Source organism: Achroia grisella, unplaced genomic scaffold (assembly GCF_030625045.1).
Source record: "Achroia grisella isolate CSIRO2021 unplaced genomic scaffold, CSIRO_AGI_Agris_v1 utg1174, whole genome shotgun sequence".
NCBI lineage: Eukaryota > Metazoa > Arthropoda > Insecta > Lepidoptera > Pyralidae > Achroia > Achroia grisella.
This window is the reverse complement of record NW_026712590.1, coordinates 958,311-975,847: the sequence shown is the minus strand read 5'-3', so window position 1 is coordinate 975,847 and position 17,537 is coordinate 958,311. Positions and strand designations below refer to the sequence as shown.

Sequence of the window (17,537 nt, the reverse complement as noted above, 5' to 3'; positions counted from 1 at the left end):
CTCCAAACGACCTATATAGCTAATAAAATTCATCAACAATAGTGAATAAATTCGTATTTTTTTTACTATAATTATATTTAATTTAATTTACCGTGATATAAGTATCATTACTATATTGTTGTGTGCCAAAAAATATTATGTGATCCTACTGCTTATTATTGTACCCACTATTCCGAACGTATATACAATTATTCTAAAGAAACACCATGAACAAATGCTAAGATAAAATCTATGCTTTTCCTCTATGATAAAGAAATATTTAATACTTTGTTTATGGTAACATGTAACCCGGAACGATGATAAATGCATTTTTAAATGACCATTATGGGTTTGAAATCCTTTAAACTATATTACTGAACTTCATAGTTATCTTTTAAGTCCTTTATATAATACCTAAGTTATGAAGTGTTTAAAATGATATAAGTTTTAAATCGAAAATCAGTGATGGCCTTTAATTGGAACCGTACCCTACAACATCTACCTTCAAAAACCTGGACCCAATATTTGTGATCGTACGACTAATCATTCCATTTGTATTATTGATAATGTAATGCCCCATTTAGTTATATTACATAATGAATTAATTATTAAATTGTATAATAATAATAATAAATGTCAATTTGAAATTTATTTAACAGATATTATTTTTAATTTATAGACTTTATTTTATTTAAACAATTATATTACATTTTAAAAGTTTTGAAGGAGTTTTCTTATAACTTGGCTTGTTTTGTAGAGTTCGTAAGGTGACATTAAAGACTCATATTATATCTAATTACAATTATATATTTGATTCAAAATATTCTTAATTTTATAATGTATTTGAATACATTAAAACTTGAGTTTCAAAACATTATATTTATCTTTTCAAATAAATGCATAAAGAATGTACTTATTTCGATAAAAAGGAAGTTTATTTCATGTTAATCAATTAATAATAATGATTTTTATAGTCTTCAAAAATTCTCAAACTTTTTATTAACACGTATGAATTTCGTTCCTAAAACACGATATTGTCAAATGGAGTCATGACTATATTTTAAACATATGGAAAGATCGCGTCACCGTATTGGCACTAATATTAGGAAGTAACCATCTTTATATAACCAATATACCTTTATAAAACCTTTACCCTGACCGTTAAGAGCCTGACACCAACAATTGTCATATGTTTATTATTATTTTAGGCAGGAATACACTAAGACGACAATATTTGTAATAATAAAAATATTATTCTACTATTTCATATCTCATGCGCGGGTCTACTCTGAAGACTAATTATCAATATTATTGAATTTTTACCTCGTAGATATTATTTGAGTCGTAATTATGACGAAATCGGTAACAATGCCGGTTAGTTCTTTGACCACAAAACATTGAATTAACAATACTAGAGTTTAACAGGTGCGAAACGGACAATCAAATGTCATTGGATCGGAATTGCTTCCAGAGTAGACCGGCTGGTCAAATTTCAATACATTTTACCTAATAGAATTCATGCATTGTATTAATTTTTTTATTGCAAATCCTTGTACTAAATTTATTCGTATAAATACCAACTTACAACAAAGTAAGTTTAACTCCTTTACCCCTTAATCGTATCGTTTTTTTTTAATCAAGAAAATATCCAGATTGAGAAGGACAAAATATTTCAATTGTTATAAAAGATTTATTAGATATATGATGTATTTATGGATTAGGTGTCTTAAGGTTTCGGTATCATATTTAGCGGCATGCGAATTCAAATCTTGATTATTACGTACGCAAATTCTATCAAATTAATATAAAGAGCCGGTAATAATTGTTAATATTATAAATAAAGTCAAATTCATATACACAATCTCTTACAAAAAGATACAAGAAGGATGGCACTATAAAACCAATTTTAATATACATTAGAATTAAATCGAACCATGATATTTCAGACTTTGAAGTTGATTAACAATTCCAGATTGTTTTTATATAACTCCAATTTTTTATCTAACTGCTGAATAGCAAATAAGCTAATAACCTTCCGGGTGGAAAATGTCTAAACATCGTCTCGAACATCACAAAATTGAGTGTGACCCTCACGGTACCCCACAGGCCTAAATACCTCTGTATCAAAATTAGGTGGAGACAGAGGTATCCTCGTAAACTCCTTTGTGCCCAGTCTCTCTGGGTAATATAACTTCAAATTTATGTTTATATCTATAACTTTAAATATATACTTTAATTCCAAGGACAAAATCACAAAATTCACTATTATTTATAAGATACTTAAGAGATTATAAATCAGATCAACTTCAGAAAAGTCTGAACTATCGAATGCTATAACTGAACGCATTTAGTCTATGATGCATTTGAAAAGTATAGACAATAAATTAATTGTTTTGTTTGCAAAATGGCGTCTCTATGCGTCCGCAGCGTGTTTCGACATGTCGACCGTTTTAAACCTCAGTACTTTTTCCGACCTGGGCATGTTTAGTGTCAGGTACACCTGATGCGCTTAGTTTCCGTTGTCGACCAGGGAACATGCCACTGAAGAGGCGACCTGTAATAGAATTTAAAACTAATTTAACATAAATGGTATTAATTGCACTAGGTTTCCACCAACATGCTGACCACTTTCATGAAGGAGGCTACTACTGGCCGAAGGGTGAGATGTATCAGCTACCGTGGCAGATTGCATCGTTAGTCCCTAACGACATTCAATATACTTATTTCATTTACTAGAAAAGTACTTGCTTGACGTCAGGAATAGGTGTGCCAAAGCACTCAAGTAGTCTTTAAATAAGGTCTTCCTATGAAAATAAGATATAAGGACGCACCTGGTGATCGTTGGTCGGTTGGATGTCTCGGTGAGGTGGCGTGGAGTGCGTTGCGGCTGCCTTGTTGGAATGATACAGACATGCCGCTGTCCAGAGATCCCACTGACCCGCGACGTTGTAAGCGTTCTGCTGCTAGCGCCACTGTAACGTGAACCAATTGGTAAAAATGCTAATTTCCTCAAGCTACTGATTTTTACAGATTAGTAAATTACAGAATAGAATAGAATAGAAAATCATTTATTCAAATAAACTTAATTTAAGCACTTTTGAAATAGTCATAACAATTGTTTTTATAATCTACCGCTCAATCGGAAAGCTGTCTCATCACAAGAAGAACGTGCAAGAAACTTGTGTGTTGCTCTTTTAAATTAAGTTTAAATTTACAAGTCGAAACGTGTGAATACAAACTACAGTGTGAATACAAATTTTACAGAATTTACAAGTCAATGTTTTAACATATCGTGGATTGGTTATGTACTTTACTTGTAAGTCTTGTAATCTGTTACAAGAGTTAGCAGTTAAGTGGTAAGAAAATCTACATAGAGTCATATAGATTCACTTTTACGATTGCAGATATCAATATAAAAAAATGTTGATACGTATGTTATCTATTCGCTTGATTGCAAATTTAAGAATATTGGCGTCTAAAGCCATGCAAATCTTAATTATTTACATTACATCGTACATTGCCTTCGTATTAACATTAAACCATTCACACTAACTAACAGGTTACGATTTTTTCAACGAGTTACGGGCCTATATCATTAACATACAAATTTTTCATACAAATATCAACTACATGTGTTATATATAATGTAATTGTGTTGGTTGGTTAGTAAACCTTTGTTGATGACCTAACAAATAAAAAAAAACGTTTGATCATACTGACCTGGATCATTGATATCAACCAGCGAGTTGGAGAGTACGTTGCGCTTGATGATAGTCGTCGGCGGTGGATTGGACATACGCGAGGGGGCCGCCGGCGCCGGACACGTGGGCGGTGGGGGCACCACCACGCTGGTAACAATATACCATTATAGTTACTTAATGTTGTAACTGGCTAATCAGATATGTATTTTATATACTAAATTTGTATTTGAATTTATAGTTCTTTTATATTACATTCTTGTTTTTGATAATTTCAATTCATTTCTTTCTGTTCCTAATATGTCAGTCTATTATTAATATATTTTCTCTGTTTTTACCAAGTCTTTTTTTCTTATTACTACTTGTTAACACGTTATCAGCACGAGCTTAACACATTATAGATTTTAAATTAAATTCGTTGAAGAAGACGGTTTATTGTGAATATTTTTGTGTTAATAAGAAAAAATATTTTCTTCAAAAATGTCACATGAAAACAAACGGAGAAAAATTTACATAGTAAGTCGAATTCCTCATCAATTCCGTCGTTGTCTTTTACTAGTAAATAAGGGATCCTTCGTGGATATTTAAAATGCCCAATTCTAGGATCTGTGATCACTAATATGCGCTTACGGTGCAGATCAGAAAGCAAGGAATAAAGGCAATTGCGAAGTAATGCCTCACGGTAGTCGGTGGAGCAGTAGTCCACGTAAAATGTGCTCAATAAAGCCCGAAGCATGGACATCGCAACTAGATGCTTTTAAAGATAGAGGGATGGGACATAGATTGACATAGAGAAGATTATATAGATGAAGTCTATCAGATATTGAACATATAGGGAAATATAAATATGCAGTTATGGCGACTTTTGAAAACTTAGCTCATATTGACAATGTTATACAAGATTAATACGTTGCTGTCATAATATATACTTCTACGAAGTCTCACTTTTGGAATCTGTCTTATGGATAAGTTATTTTATTATTAAAATAATTAATTGATATATATCGTCCCGACCTTTGACGGTAATATATGAAGAGTTGTGACTAGTGCTTGAGGATTTTTGGGAACTAATTGTGGGTGTTCCTGATGGCGCAATATATGATTAAAATCTGTGCTGGTATTGTCTACGTCCCTGTGGGTATTAATTGTGGTTGTACCTGATAGAGCAATATATGGTTGTGCTGGTGGTATCCAGAGCAATATATGGTTGTGCTGGTGGTATCCATGTCCCTGTTATAATTCATCAAGAGGTATGGAATTGATAGAACTTGTAATATACATTATAGATTTTGTATCAGTGAGTTTAATATTAGTGATGCCTATAATATACTGTAAACTCTAATGCCCTAGATATAGATTTTATTGATCTTCTCTTACAGCCATATATGTTTATTAGAACGATAAAGGAAATAATATGATTGTACAATTAAATTATATAGTAATAGTGCTGAGATACTATATTTTTGTACATATATTTTCATACTTATATTGTTATTTTTCATTATCTTTTCTTTGATATTTTTTGGCTTTATTTTTGGTCATGTGACTTGTATTATAATAGAACGAAATATATCTTTTAATTTATAGAGAAAAGATATATAATAAAATTTCATTTTTAGAATATTTTCAAAAGCTGCCTGCTGATGTTTTATCAAACACATAGTAGGTATAGGGCTGGCAAATATATATTTTTTTGTAATTCCTTTTTTTATTGCTTTTTGACCATTTCTGATTAAGAGGGAGTGTTGTAACTGGCTAATCAGATATGTATTTTATATTCTAAATTTGTATTTAAATTTATAGTTCTTTTATATTACATTCTTGTTTTTGATAATTCAATTCATTCTTTCTGTTCCTAATATGTCAGTCTATTATTAATATATTTTCTCTGTTTTTACCAAGTCTTTTTTTTTATTACTACAACACTTAATAATACGGTTAATCGGATTTTAACACGAAATGTATTTAACTTAAAGATTAACCTTTATTGATTTATTACATTATTCTTATTTGTGTTTAAACCATATTAACTACAATATATTAATTATAAACCATTATCCCATTCATATATTTTCTTGTTAACAAAACGTTAAACGTGTAGTAAACCGATTTTACCCATTTTATCCTTTCCTTTTAAGAAATTTTATTAATTCGAAAACTAATTAAAAAGTATAATGTTTCGAGCTATTTCCTTTTTTTGAAGTTTAAGTTGGACATGTATGATGTTTTAATGACTCACCCATGCATATGCACGTGATCCATACACTGTTGGTGGTCTAATTCGACGTCCGCTACACCGCTGTCTCTGTTCTCCATTACTGCAAACAAGTAAGTAGGGAATAAATTAAAAATGTATGATGAGATATACATATGAGCGACTCTAGTGGAATATATAATGTAACACATACTAATGAACAATAACAAGAGAACGGAAAAAAGAGTTGAAATTTGATGTAAAGATAGATTTTAAGAAAACATTGATAGAAATCTATAAATTCTTATGTAAAAAAAGCAGTCGAAATGCGGGTAAGTGAAAGTATAATATAATCCAAAATATATATCTCAACAATATATAAAACTTGTTCTATTGCTTCTAGATAGACATTGATTTACCATAACAATCACAAACATTAAAATCTATACTAATATTATTACGTTTTAGAGTTTATTTCTTTGTTTGATTGAACGCGCTAATCTCAGGAACTATTGGTTTGAATTGAAATGTTATTTTAATACTAGATAAACCATTAATCTGAATAATAAAAATAACACTACACCCAATAGGACCGAAGCAATAATGAGATTAATGTGACGCAGATGAAATTGCAGGGATTTGCAGTTTCATTTTTTATATAGCGTAGAGAACAATCGAACTTGCAGCACACCTAATGGTAAGTGATTACCGCCACACCAACAGCAAGGGAATTGCAACTGCGTTGCCGGCCTTTTAGGACGGAATAAGCTCTTCTCTTGAAGGTTTCAATATCGTATCCATTCAGAAATACCGTTGCTGAAAGGTCTGAAAGACTGGTCGTGTTTTTCTTACGACTTATACTTTTCAAAAGATTCTACTGTATTTACTAAAATACTGTCATTATAATGCAAAAGATTCATTCATAATTTCATCATGCTCTTTAAATGGTGATACGACACTACTCCCATTTTGTTTTTAACTTGATTCGCTACAAAAATAAACATCAATACAAAATATAAATGGTTTTCAATATTCTTCTCACCTTGTCTATTATTGCCTCCAGTTCTGCCCTTCCCTCTGTTCAGTTCGCCCTCGATCCTCATCGCTTCCATTTCGTCCATCTCCGCGATACTCTCGCGTAGGTCTTCTGCGAATTTGCAGCGGTCGTGTTCATTGCGTGCGTTGAACGTCGCCAGTCGACGTCCGTCCACTCGTCGAGAGAGTCGAATACCGAATGGATAATCTGAAATAATAAATTACATTATAATTTTTACCAAGATTGTCTTTGTAATAAGTCATCAGCGTGGGTAAATAAAGATATATAAATAATAATAATAACCTTGGACAATTCACATAAGCGTAAGAAGAGCTGGTGTTATGGGTACTATACAACTGATAGAAATACATAGATATTTTTTGTTGTATTTACAAAAAATATCTACCGTACCGTGAGAGGAATCAAACTCATGATCAACGGAAGTAAAGCGGTATACTAAACAGCTAGAGGCCCTCTCACCGAAACAGAAAGTAGCGATGGTCAGGTTTCCGTACTGACCATCACTACTGGGAGTGTTACGATCTTCTCTTTTGGTAATCAAATTTGGACTGTTAGTCTACTATGGTTTGGTTGTAGTCTAGTCCATATTACAATCGTATTCTGATTTCACACATGCTAATCGTTGTGGACTTAAACAAAATAATACAAATCCATTCAATAATGAAATGGACCTCCGCAATATAACACCTAAATAGACAAAATATAGAGTTATAGACTTTATAACATTATGCGTTGCCATTCCTGAGAACTAAATTGTTACTGTTATGCCTTCTTATCCTGTGATACCACCTTCTCTCACCCTTCAAGTAAGCTATTTAGTAACTTAATTCTGAAAACTTACGTGGCACAGCGAATAAGTTTACAGACATTCCACACAGAGGGAACGACTGCCGGAACGTATACGTAACAGATGACTTCTTCTTGCTGAAGATCTTCGTAATCACCAGCAGATCATTGAACAGGAACACCTGGAATACAGAAGTGGTCAGCTTTATGACAGAGTAACTGTACACACATTACCGCTAATCGCAAATATATAGACTTGTGTATATTTAGCGCGGGAAAGCATGCGCGCGCAAACGTGAGTGATTGTTTTTATGTCATTCATGGTCTTTCACATATCGTTTCACTTTGTTTTATATTTTATTTTATATTCCACAGATTTTATTTCCTAAAAATACGCTTTAGTATTTAACTCTATAAATAATCTTTGCTACTACTGTTATAGTTAAATGTCAGTCATTTTGCAATTTTAAATAATTATTACAAAAAGGCGCTACAGCACGCACAACTGCAGAACGCGAGTACAAACGGCGCGGGCGAGATCTTTGTAGTTTTCTTTGTTTTTTAACACAGGAAAGATTGTGCATGTTTACATGTACATGCACAATCTTTCCCACGTGAAAGAGCGCATGTGTAAAGACAGCTAATACATAAGAAGAATTGGGAAAATAGTCTTAAATTAATAAAAAACATTCGTGAAACTTACCTCTCTCTGATGTACCCCGGGCCGTTCCTTCTTATGTATATCTGGTATCTCGTAGAGTCGGCAGTAGCACACGAGACGACGGTGGGGAAGAGCCAAGTGCGGCTTCTTGCCTACTATTGTTGCTTGCACTTTCATCACCTGATTTCATCATTTTATCATTAATTATCACACAATGTTATAGTTAACTTTACATCGACATGATATAGGTAAATGTATCAATGTAATAAATACATAGATAAAATTATATTTATTGTTATATTTTTAATAACAACAGACCTTTTCAGATTTTGTAAGTGTTTAGCATAAATTAACATTTTTTATATTGTTATAAAGCAAGCTACTGCTGCAGCAATAGGAAGCAATCTTACTTATGAATACAAATATTTGTACTATGCCAGGAATCGAACCCGCGACCATTGGAAGTAGAGCGGTGTGCTCAACCGCTAGACTACCGAGGCTGATAATTATTTATAGCATTAACATAAGAATATAACGATGAATATAATCATTTCGCAGTCATCACGTTTCGTCGAAATTGTTACTATAAGTCTGTGAGAAATAATTCAACACAATGTCAATTATTATGAATAAATACAATGAAGGAAATGTATGAGTTTCCTTAACAGTTTAGTATTGTAAGATGATGAATTGATTCCTAAATCATCATTCATATATGCCGATCCATACCTGTGTAACGTGGTCGCTGCCGGGTCTGAATTCACTGGATTTCACTCTGTCGTATATGCCGGCCAGCATATCTCGGTCGATGTCACCACAGTCGTCGATGCCGCGCAGATTGCGCACAAAGTCGTCGAGAGACATCCGCGCCTCAGGTTTCAAGTTGGGCGTGTGCAGATCCGTGTTTAGCATTATTATGGCGAAAGCCAACACGAATATCTGGAAAAAAGGATTTTTCTTTTTTTAAAAGAAAATATCTTTTTATTTTTATCTTTGGCGGGTCGTTGCACAGTGTAGTTCAATAAAACATCACTACCTAATTTTAATTCATATTATTAGTAAATTCACTTATAGCCAATTAAATTTTAATATATTTCGTTATTTACGTATTCATTTTTATCATCGAGCTACCACTACGCTACCACTTATATGAATATATAGCTTAGTTTTTTCCTTGCCCTACGCACATACTTCTTTTTTAAATGTACCGCTCATTCGGAAAGCTGTCTCATGTCAGCATAAAAAATCGAGCAAAAATCTTTTGCAATCACAACCTAGAAATAAAGGCAGTGTAAAGTCTAAACGGGTAATTACCGAGGTCGTCTAGTGTAGAATCAATATCATACAATATAAGCAAATAAATTAGTAAATGAAAGTTTTTCTTTTTTGAAGTTGGTTAAAATATAAAACCTAATACCAACCGTGTCTTGAGTACGCAAACGCTGTACGAAGTCAGGATTGCAAATGCAGTATCTACGAGCGAACGCTTCTACCAGGCGTTCTATCTTTTGCGCCTCACCAGGCAGCCTGAAGTGGGCCTGATATCGCCGTAATGCTACGTCCACGGCCATGCCTGATAGGTCCAGCTCGTTCACGAAACATCTGTGAGAAAAAAGAGCTTTTAATTATATCTCTTTCTAATGTTTTATGTTTTAGAGAACAGTGGTTGGTTACTTAGTGTAACTACAGTAATTCACTCTGCCACACAGAATTCAAAGAACAACAAGAAAGCGTGGACAAGTCAAGTATTTTATATACCACAACGTTGACAGTTGGCAATGACTCCGTTTACATCTTAGTTTACAGTTAAAATTATATATTATTAAAAAAACGCGAGACCACTCACTCCAAGACAGCCATGTTGAATTGACTCTGCAGATTCCCCAGGTACTCTCCAATCATCTGCTTGCTGAGCCCCTTCCTGGTGATGAGGAACCGCGCGACACCCAGCGGGGAGTTCTCCAGGAAACCCCTCGAGATCAGATACGCGATGCCCCGTTCTGGTTTCTTATTGAAGAGGTTCAATCCCACGCGGTATTGTCGCTTACGGACAGTTTCCGACACCTGTGCAAATATTTCATATAATTAATTGTTATTAAGAGTGAAAAGCATTGTTAGTAATGTCCATAATTCTTTACAATCCTTTCCTACGTAGTCCTCATATACTATTCTACTCATATAATATACATCGCTAGCAATGTACTGTAATTGGTCGACCTCCACGAGGCCCCCCTGTATCACTGGCGCCTCACTGCCCTGGAAACCTGCTGTCATCATGAGAAAATAATGATGATGATATATTGAGATATTATATATTGATATATACATATATTGATATGATATATTGCTGGTGAATTCCCTAAGCTGTTCTAATGACCTGACTTCATATATATTTCATATATATTTATCATCCATTGGTACCAGAGTACGGCGAGCGGACCATGTCACATTAATCCATGTTAAAATAGGTCATTACTTCTTTTATAACCTTTGAAGTATTATGTACAAAAGGAAAGATACCACACAATAAAACCGCACTGACAATAAACAATATGATTATGCAAGAACAATAGACTGGGGTATTTTTTACATGCGATTATAATTATTCATTCAAATATCTTAGCAATTGTCTGGTCGCATTTACAGATATGTGAGAGAACAATATATAAAAATTAGGCCATTGTGTAATAATAAATCACTTTCCACAAACATTGTGTGATAAGGGACATACATACATATAAATAGTCGATGGAATTTTACCTTTTTTAGTTTTTGTACACTGGGTATTTACACATATATACCGTAGCAAACAGACAATAGTTATAATAATAATAAATCCTGAACAATTCACGCAGCGCTATCTAGCCCAAAACTAAACAGAGCTTGTGTTATGGATACTAAACAAGTTATACAAGAAAAAATATATATATAGAAAACATCCAGAACGATACAATCAATCATACTCATTGATACAATGTTTGTACCGTGTCAGGAATCGAACCCGCGACAATCGAAAGTAAAGTGGTATGCTAAACTGACAAACACCGGGGCCGTCAAGTTATTAATTCAATAGTTACATTGACATCAAGTTAATTATGTTTGTTTGTTACGGTATATCAAATACCAACTCAATATGATAACCTAGACCTATATGATATGATTCCTGAAATTTAGAATGTCCATCTCAGCAACGATGATCTCAGTAAAACCTAAGCTCTTCTAATTAATCTGACACAGCATCCTATCTGTTTCAACTCTACCTTTAGCGGCTGATGACGTATCTGATGATGTTCATGTTGGGGTCGACAGCACGCCGCTGGTGGAGGAGGCGCTTCGTAGTATGGGGGCGCTTCTTGCCGTTTCCACACTGCGTACCGCTCGGGTCCTTCATACACCGTCCCGGATGCTGTACGCTGGTGTTGGAAGTGCTGCTCTTGGATGTGCACGTGTGGCTCCTAGGTGGAAGGGTAAGGGTTAATGCAGGATATCATGCTGGTATCAATACGTCAATGTTCAATGATTTGTTAGGTCTTAAATTTTTAATTGAATGAATGCAACATATTTTTTGACTAACACAATAAGAAACACAGACGTATTAATTGGATAATAGGAGAAGAAAATTTAGGTATCATGCCTCATTACACGACAGTCCATTTCCGGTGACATAAACATGTTCAAACAAGAATTGACACAATACATGCTATTTCGGTTTCTGTAACTCTTCATTGAGTTAGTTATTAATAAAAGAGAAGTCATCCCATTCGTTCCATATCGACGATCATGAGAACCATTGTGCTTTCACTTCCAAGCCAATCTGTTTATATAGGCTATGTTATCGGAAGCACTTTCTCTTATCCTGGAATGGTACCTCGCCAGTATACTGTTTCTTCAAGAGAAGCTAGTATACGGAGCTACCGTATAATAAAAACAAACAGAAGCCCTGTATGTGTTACGGATTTAAGTCTTTTCGTTCAATGTTTTGACAACAGATACTTCAACCTATCTACAAAAATTGTTGCTTAATGAAGAGCAATTGGCGTTGCCTTAAGAATACATTTTAAGTATGTTTGTACCGTGCGAGGAATCGAACCCGCGACTATCGAAAGTAAAGCGATATAAAGCACTGGACTGATAACATAACATAACTTGCTGGTGATCAAATATGGTACTAACCGGAGCTCTTGGCTGGTATGGTTGGTGGTAATGATGACGGTGCTCTTGTGAGGATGACGAGGAACTCGACTGCACCGAGGACATTGAGCCACCACGGACCACGGCACCACCACATTCAGCTCGACGAAGCGACACTGGACTCTCCGCACTGGAATAACATAAAAAATGATGTTAATTTTATTTTTTAATTGATGATACTAGAATGGTGCACCTGCCTGCGCTAACGGTTTACTGGATGGGCACCAATTAATGATGATAAGATGAACATGAAGTCCGGTGAGTTATCCTAAGGTAAAAAAATCACCAGGAATATGTCACAATAGTTTCTGAGGGAACCGCATGGAGGTTAACTTAACATGGTACATTGCTAGCAATGAGGTCATCAGTTCACATTGCTAACAATCTACTTTCCCGCCGTTAATTTTATGTAGTTGGAACGGTAAACAAGGCGACGTCCCACCAAATGGATATATAATAATTAGTCAAATCCATGTATTGTCACCGTATATAGGGCTAATTTCACGTTTTCATGCTTACATATGTTAAATTTTGAGATGTGAAATCATAAACTTAGGACTTTAGGATTCCAAAGCTTGTCACACAATGTCACATTTCCTCGATACCCTCCCTCACCTCCTTAGAGTGTAATTTAATTTATGGGTAGTCCCTTACTGTACTTGACCCTTTAACTTCAAGCCATTCTTGCACTAATAACTTTAGAGCCAGTAAAAAAACATGCCTCGGTTTATCTTGACACAGATATCTACTTGAGGTTTTTATGCAATATGATTGATTGACTTACTTCAGCGTTATGCTGCTAGTTCTCTTCGGAACTTCGGGAGGCAGCCGTCGAGCGTTGGCAGCTTGTATAGCAGCCAGTTGCTGCTGTTGTCGAGCTGTCGGCGATGACAGTGGTTTACCTCCTGATGACAACAGATTGCCGTATATAGGACCTGGAATAGAAAACAAAATTTAAGAAATATCTTATTAATATTATAAACGCGAAAGTTTGTGATTATGGTCCATCCATGATCTGTGAATGAGTAACAAGCATACATTCACGCAAAAACTACTAAACGGATTTTGATGAAACTTTACAGTAATATAGCTTATACATCAGATTAAGAATATTATGTAAATTGAGCGATATATACTGATAAATATCACTTGTGATGGAGACGAAGTTGCGCGGGTCAGCTAGTATATTATATTACGAACAAACGTAGAGCAGAATCTATCCTACTAATAAATATATATATATATGCTCTCAAACACTTGCTATATTTGAAGTTTTCTAGTGCCCATAACACAAGTTCTGTTAAGCTTGGCGCTTATCACATACATAGTAAATGACTCTAAAGTAACTGTCTCACGAGAACTCTGAAACTACCAATGAAGAAGGCTCAAAGTTAATACTTTGATACCGAAAAGGAGCAATTTGTTTTTCTTCCAAACACTAGAATCTAGTATATTTCTACAATGTATAAACTTAAAAAGATTTGTAAACACAAATGAGTCAACAGAAATTTATATATGAAATATGAATTCCCAACCTGAATTGTTCATCAGCTGATGGTTGTGCAGTGAATCATTGTGTGAGGACGATGTCGATATATTGGTGACTGATCCGCTTACGGAACAACTGCACATCTGCGGAAAACAACAAAAAAAATAATTGTAAAAATGTATAGACTCCGTACATCAATCACCTTCGATTTGCCGACGATATCGTGGTCATGGCTGAGACCCTGGAAGACCTTAGCAAAATGCTCGAAGACCTCAGTAGAGTCTCACAAGGAGTAGGTCTTAAAATGAACATGGACAAGACGAAAATTATGTCAAACGTCCATGTCGTACCTGCTCCCGTAAAAATCGGAGATTCTACACTCGAAATTGTCGATCACTACGTATACTTAGGGCAAACTATCCAGCTAGGTAGATCCAATTTCGAGAAAGAGGTCAATCGTCGAATCCAACTCGGATGGGCAGCGTTCAGGAAGCTCCGATATATCTTTTCGTCCAAATTTCCGCAGTGTCTCAAGACGAAGGTTTACGACCAATGTGTGTTGCCAGTGATGACTTACGGAACAGAGACGTGGTCGCTAACTATGGGCCCCATCAATAAGCTCAGAGTCACTCAGAGGGCAATGGAGAGGGCTATGCTCGGAGTTTCTCTGCGTGATCGAATCAGAAATGAGGAGATCCGCAGAAGAACCAGAGTGACCGACATAGCCCGAAGAATTGCGACGTTGAAGTGGCAATGGGCAGGGCACATAGCTCGTAGGACAGATGGCCGTTGGGGCAGTAAAGTCCTCGAGTGGCGACCACGGACCGGAAGACGCAGCGTGGGAAGGCCTCCAGCAAGGTGGACCGACGATCTGGTCAAGATCGCGGGAAGGCATTGGATGCGAGCAGCGCAGGACCGATCGTCGTGGAGATCTTTGGGGGAGGCCTATGTCCAGCAGTGGACGTCTTCCGGGCTGCGATGATGATAGACTCCGTTTTGGATATTATCCTTTTGCAAAGTTACTTTTTTAAATCAATCAATCACTTTATTTTGCTCAATATAGGTATACAGGTGGCAACTGGCAGTTTCTCTATATTCCGCCTATGAGTGAAAAAAATGCAATTCACAAAATTATCAAGTATGTGGTACAATAGAGGATGTAGAAATACCCCAGACTATGAAATAAATATATCGGATGTTGGTGCTGTAGCGCGGTGGTTATTCTTCACCACTGTGCGTTATATGTGATGTGATGAGGTGTCGCTACACAATTTGTTTGTTTGTCGTTATATGTAGGTAGTGAGTATACAGGTGAAATAATCGTACTATTTATTGTATATTAGTAAGTTTATTTGGTAACTCTGGCTCATTAGTCTTCTGGAATGGCCACGGGGATCACGGGGGATAACGCGATGTAGCGCGAGTGTAGTGCTGAGGAGGACGTCAGCTTATGTCATTCTAATTAAAAATATCGATTACCTCATCGATGTTTTAAATTCAGCCTTAATATCTTTGTTATAACATGTATGTTTGAGTGTACGTGTTTATTTTTAATACATACCCCGCTGTCGGTGTCGCTGCGGTGATGATGAGGCATTTCAGCAGCGATCATGTGGATTTGATGGGCCGAGTGCTGCACCCTGGCGACCATTGCTTCCACTTCGTTTTGAGCCTCACATTGTAAATGGTTACTGTAGTTTAAAATAAAGTTGGGATTAGCACCAGTTCCCTGTTCAGAATGGCGGCAGACAAGATTAAGATCACCAATATGATGGCCAACCTTCAGTAGGAGAGAGGACACCCACTGAAGAAGAACTACTAGTGTATAGTATCATTGAGTATTAATTACAAGTCAGGGATGTCAGGTTTTAGAATACTACTGGTATTACAAATATGCAAAATTGGCATCTTGAGGTACTGTAGTTTATACAAATATCTCCTCCACAAGTGCGCCATCAACCCTAGTTCAATTTTAAAATACAACAAACAATCGCCAATATCTCCGAATGTACAAAATATTACAAGTACTTTATATTTATTTGAAGTAAACAGTTACATTTATTTAAAAAAAACAGTTCATTTCATTGATAATCTTATTTTAATAATATTATAAATGCGAAAGTTTGTATGTAAACGGATGTTTGTTAATCTTTCAGGCAAAAACTACTGAACGGATTTTAATTAAACTTCACAGTAATATTGCTTACACATCAGAATAACATAAAGGCTATAAATTTCACGCGTGTAAAACCGCGGGCACAGCTAGTATGAGAATATTTATTACCTGAGGTCTATGTCGTGTCGCTCTCGCAGCGACATGGACCGCATTGGCCTGGTCATTGCTAGCATTTTCTCCTGACCAGCGGGACTTTTCTGTAGTAATGTGTTTGCGTAGATATCTGTACCTGAAATGCGAAGTAATGATTCTTTAAATAACACTGAACAATAGAGTTATTACATTCGAAATTCAGCAGATTCTATACTATTGTAAATAAGAAAAAAAAGTTACATTCCTAATGAGACATAAAATAATGGGGTATTTTTCAATCATAACTCATGTAGACTAATTTTAGTTTATTATAATATGTGTATTAATACTTATGAATACACATATTATATTGTGCAAGTATCAAAAACACAACCTCTAGACCCAGGCAGGTACTTGTTATAAGAGTACTTAATTTAATATATTAGGCTGAAATATTTAAACCCTCAGGTTTCAGGTAAATATTTAGAATTCCAGAATGACAAGTTACGCAATATTGTAAGTTAATACCGCAAGTTCAAAAGTCCATTAAAATTTCAAACTCACATAAGCACCTAAGCAATTCTCAATAAAAAATTAAATACAATCAAAATATATTAAAACAGTATAGAAAAATAGGGAACGTATTTGTCTAACGCAAACGTATTTTATTTTGTACATACAGACTATTTATTCATATATGTATAGACAAATTTAATATATTCAATAAAATTAACAAATTTTAATCACACTCGTAATGCTTATTGCATTACGCGTGAATATGTCTTTATACAAAAACTTCACATTTTCAAATCTGTTGAAGAAAAGGTGCTTGGAAGTGTAAAATAAGTACCTAAATGTACTTGTCTAGCGGTTTAGCAGACAGCTTTACTTCTGATGATCACCGGTTGTATCCTCGCATGGTACAAACATTTATATTCATATGTATGATTGTTTGCATTGGATTTGGTGTTGTCTATCTTTATTTATTTATTAAAAACTTTATTGACCAATAAATTATTGTACAAAAGGCGGACGTAATGCTATAGGCATTCTCTACCAATCAACCTTCAGGAAGTGCAGAAATACTCGATGGTGGGTTAACACATTGATTATATAAATTACATATATACAAATATTAGTAAAATACTTTATGTCTGTATTTAGAAAAAAAAATATCTAAATATTGTTGTGGCTTAAAAAGACTGCGAAAAAGCAAATTTCTGTCATTGCTCAC

The 17,537-nt window shown here is 34.9% G+C and overlaps 1 protein-coding gene across 5 annotated transcripts in view; it reads right to left on the bottom strand.

The window, feature by feature from the left end:
* Positions 1–1,295: 1,295 nt before the first annotated feature.
* LOC131851368 (IQ motif and SEC7 domain-containing protein 2) overlaps positions 1,296–17,537 on the bottom strand; it is a 212,462-nt gene continuing 196,220 nt past the window's right edge. For all 5 annotated transcript variants that reach the window (XM_059201863.1, XM_059201891.1, XM_059201869.1 and 2 more), the window contains 16 exons: positions 16,340–16,460; positions 15,617–15,746; positions 14,102–14,198; positions 13,351–13,501; positions 12,549–12,696; positions 11,636–11,830; positions 10,222–10,439; positions 9,797–9,977; positions 9,105–9,314; positions 8,418–8,555; positions 7,770–7,896; positions 6,914–7,114; positions 5,917–5,995; positions 3,700–3,827; positions 2,811–2,951; positions 1,296–2,533 (listed from right to left, as the gene is read on the bottom strand). In XM_059201863.1, the coding sequence (XP_059057846.1) occupies positions 2,430–2,533; positions 2,811–2,951; positions 3,700–3,827; positions 5,917–5,995; positions 6,914–7,114; positions 7,770–7,896; positions 8,418–8,555; positions 9,105–9,314; positions 9,797–9,977; positions 10,222–10,439; positions 11,636–11,830; positions 12,549–12,696; positions 13,351–13,501; positions 14,102–14,198; positions 15,617–15,746; positions 16,340–16,460 (2,369 nt within the window). In that variant the 3' untranslated portion in view covers positions 1,296–2,429. The remainder of the gene's footprint in view (positions 2,534–2,810; positions 2,952–3,699; positions 3,828–5,916; positions 5,996–6,913; positions 7,115–7,769; positions 7,897–8,417; positions 8,556–9,104; positions 9,315–9,796; positions 9,978–10,221; positions 10,440–11,635; positions 11,831–12,548; positions 12,697–13,350; positions 13,502–14,101; positions 14,199–15,616; positions 15,747–16,339; positions 16,461–17,537) is intronic.